The sequence below is a fragment of the Numenius arquata genome, chromosome 1 (genome assembly GCF_964106895.1).
Source record: "Numenius arquata chromosome 1, bNumArq3.hap1.1, whole genome shotgun sequence".
In the NCBI taxonomy this organism is placed as follows: Eukaryota; Metazoa; Chordata; class Aves; order Charadriiformes; family Scolopacidae; genus Numenius; species Numenius arquata.
Genome location: NC_133576.1, coordinates 121,913,303 through 121,916,632, shown reverse-complemented (window position 1 = coordinate 121,916,632; position 3,330 = coordinate 121,913,303). Strand labels below are relative to the sequence as shown.

At 46.4% G+C, this 3,330-nt stretch overlaps 1 protein-coding gene across 1 annotated transcript; it reads right to left on the bottom strand.

The window, feature by feature from the left end:
- Nucleotides 1–324: 324 nt before the first annotated feature.
- GJA3 (gap junction protein alpha 3) lies at nt 325–1,860 on the bottom strand. The gene has a single exon (XM_074144446.1). The coding sequence runs from the start codon at nt 1,858–1,860 to the stop codon at nt 325–327; it is 1,536 nt and encodes a 511-aa protein (XP_074000547.1).
- Nucleotides 1,861–3,330: the final 1,470 nt, after the last annotated feature.

The following is a 3,330-nucleotide window of genomic DNA, read 5'->3' as shown; positions in this document are numbered from 1 at the left end:
AAAGTCAGCCTCAGGGCACATGACCAGCAACCATCACCACCTGTTACCTGTGCAGGCCTCCCCTATGGCTGCCCTTGGGAGATCTGCCGTGGAAATGAAGAAAAGTGGGATTGGTCCCCTGACCCACGGGCTGCGCTTCGGCCACCCCTGACCTATTAGAAAATGTTGATATTTTTCCCCACTACAACTCACAGAGTGCAAAAACAGCAAGCGTCAAAGTTTGAAACCCAGGCCTTCCCACCCACGCTAGGCCTGGCCTCCCCAGGCAGCTCCCCTGCCCACTCTGCCTTTCATCACCTGCTCCTCTGAGCAGAGGCAACCGTACTACACGGCCAGGTCATCTGACCTGGCTCTGCAGCTGCTCGACTTACTGGCCCTGCTCAAGCGTCGTGCATCTACGAGCAGCGGTGGCTCATGCATCTCCACGGTGGTGCAGGCAGCTGAGATAGGCCGTTCCTCTGACAGCTCCTCCTCACCCTCCACATCCCACTTGCTGCAGCTTGCCCCACTCAGGCTGGTGCTGCTGCCGCTGTTGGCCACAGCGACAGGCGGTGGAACTGGGGGTGGCAGTAGCTGCTCCGGTGGCTCTTCCTGCTCGGGAAGGGGATGCCGGACACTGCTGGGGGTAGAGGAGGCTGCTGAGCTGGAAAGCACCTTCCCCTGCTGCTCAGCTGCCATGTTGACCCAGTTCTGCTCGGCCACCAGGGCATGTCTGTTGTTGTTGAAGTAGTTGATGACAGCTGGCGTGGGCGTGGGGACAGGGGTCGGGATGGTGACAGGGGTGGAGATGGGTGTGGGACTCACAGCACGATGTCTCTCCTCGGGAACTGGTGGAGCAACAGGGTAGCTGGCCATGGAGGTCATGTTGGAGGGAGGCCTTGGTCTTGGAGCAGCTGCAGCATAGTATGATGCCATGGTCACTGGGGCCAGCAGTGGTGTGACAGCACGGGTGTCAGGCAGAACAGGCGGGGGTGCAGCAGTTGTTACCACCACGGGTGGTGCTGGTGGTGGCAAGGCAACAGGTTTGGACTCCCCCGATACCATGACTGGTGTCATTGTGGCGACAGGCATCTCAAGGCTGTACCGGCTTGTCATGCCCTGCTTAAGCTTCTTCCATCCCAAGTGATACATCTCAAGCATGTTCAGCAGCAGTGAGACAGAGGCCACCACCAACATGAAGATGATGAAGATGGTCTTCTCAGTTGGCCTTGAGATGAAGCAGTCCACAGTGTGTGGGCAAGGTGAGCGGCTGCACTGGTAAACTGGCTTTAGCTCAAAGCCGTATAGGAAGTACTGGCCCACAATGAAGCCCACCTCAAACAGTGTCTTGAAAATGATGTTGAAGACGTAGGTACGGAGCAGGGCACCCCCCATACGGATTCTACCACGCCCATCACGGATTGGGAGTTTCTCCTTCCCCTTTTTGCCAAGAGGATCCTTGACATTATTGCTGCCTCCTCCACTACCACTGCCAGATGATGCTGCTCCTGGGTAGTTGCTGTCTTTGACGCTTCCTTTCTTTTTCAGCTCTTCTTTCTCTTTCCTCTTCTCCTCCATGCGTACAATGTGCAGCACGTGTCCCAAGTAGATGAGGGTTGGAGTGGAGACAAAAATGATCTGCAGCACCCAGAAGCGGATGTGAGAAATGGGGAAGGCTTTGTCATAGCAAACATTTTCGCAACCAGGTTGCTGAGTGTTGCATGTAAAGTCCGACTGCTCGTCTCCCCAGACCTCCTCAGCAGCAGCCCCCAGCACCAGTATCCTGAAGATAAACAGTACCGTCAGCCAAACCTTGCCAATAACCGTGGAGTGCTCCTGTGCATTCTCTAACAGTCTCCCCAGAAAGCTCCAGTCACCCATTGTTTCAGATTTCTAACCTACAACAAGAACATTAGAGCGATTAGAGCAATGTTAAAAAATCTTATAATTACATAATGCCAGGGCAGAACAGATCCTCAACAAATGACATTTCTTAAGTGCACTTCCTTTTGCAGAATACTGCACGCCTACATAACCCTGTGACCATGCGGCCATGGGTTTTGGTGAGCATAGAAGTGGGATGTTTAGTGATTTCACCTAACCCATACAGGTTTAAGTGTCTATGCAAAAATGACAGGCAAGAACAATACATACCAGAATTTCTACAAGATTTAAGTATTTTAAAACCATGATTTCTCAGTTTCCTCCACCTGAGGTGCCTCTAACTGTTCTTGTCTATTTTTAGAAAAGAACAGATGGAAATTAGTTCAATTAAACAGAATATTCCCAGTATTAATGTGACTGGACTTGTATCAGAATATGATACAAAGTTTGCCTAACTCTGATTATTTTAGTGTTATCAGGACTTATCTACTCCAGCATTCAGGAGGCTAGTAATGTCCCAGGTCTCTGCTATTTCCATACTGTACAAACACAGAAAAATAATTACTCAAAACTTACAGAATTTACAGTTTAATTTTGGTATATGCACACCAACAAGCAGCATGTTCTCAAAGCCTGCTCATGTTTGAGTTTGTTTATTTCTAAAAAGACACTTATTTTAATAACTTGAAATATTGGGAAGAATTCGAAATTCTGAGCGGAATGGTGAAAAGGCTTCTATGCCATTTCCCCTACTGTCCTGCCAGTTGGTCCTACTGAACCACACGTACTGCAAGACTATTTTTAAAAAAAGCAAAAAACTTACAGGCACTTCAGCAACTGTGAAGAGATTTTCGTGGAAAAATAAATTATATCCTATGACTTTACTTCTATGATAAACAACTGGTATACATTCTCAGCAGTTTCCACCAATTCATGTATGATGGGCTATCCACGCTGAATTCTAGGTGGTGACAGATCTTCTGATTTGGAAAGGCTTAAAGTACAAGATTTTTTTTAAGATCAGATTCCTCACAAGCTGCCTTCAATTGAGAAACAAGCTATTATCTTCTGGTATCCCTTCTGTTACCCTTGGCCTGTTCCTAATTGGAAAAGACGTAAAAATATTGGAATATATGTAAGAAGTACATTTAATTTTCCTAATCAACACACTTCTGTATTTTAGATGTCAACCTTCAACTGAAAACAAAGTACAAAATTTTACTTTCAACTAACTTCAATACTTTCAGAAATACTTAGATCATAATTATAATTTGGATATATGCATGCAAAAAAACACTACCAGAAAAGACTGATAATCTTCTTGTTTAATAACCTCAGAATATTTTATAAATACAGCTGAACTACATTTTATCCTTTCTATTTTTTATACTTATACTTCTTGTCCAAATACCCACGTATCTTACAATTCCCAAGAAGCAAAGGAATTCATCATTACAGGTAGGAATT

Bases quoted from the DNA above. Each gene is read 5' to 3' on its own strand.
- GJA3 (XM_074144446.1), bottom strand. From the start codon at position 1,860: ATGGGTGACTGGAGCTTTCTGGGGAGACTGTTAGAGAATGCACAGGAG.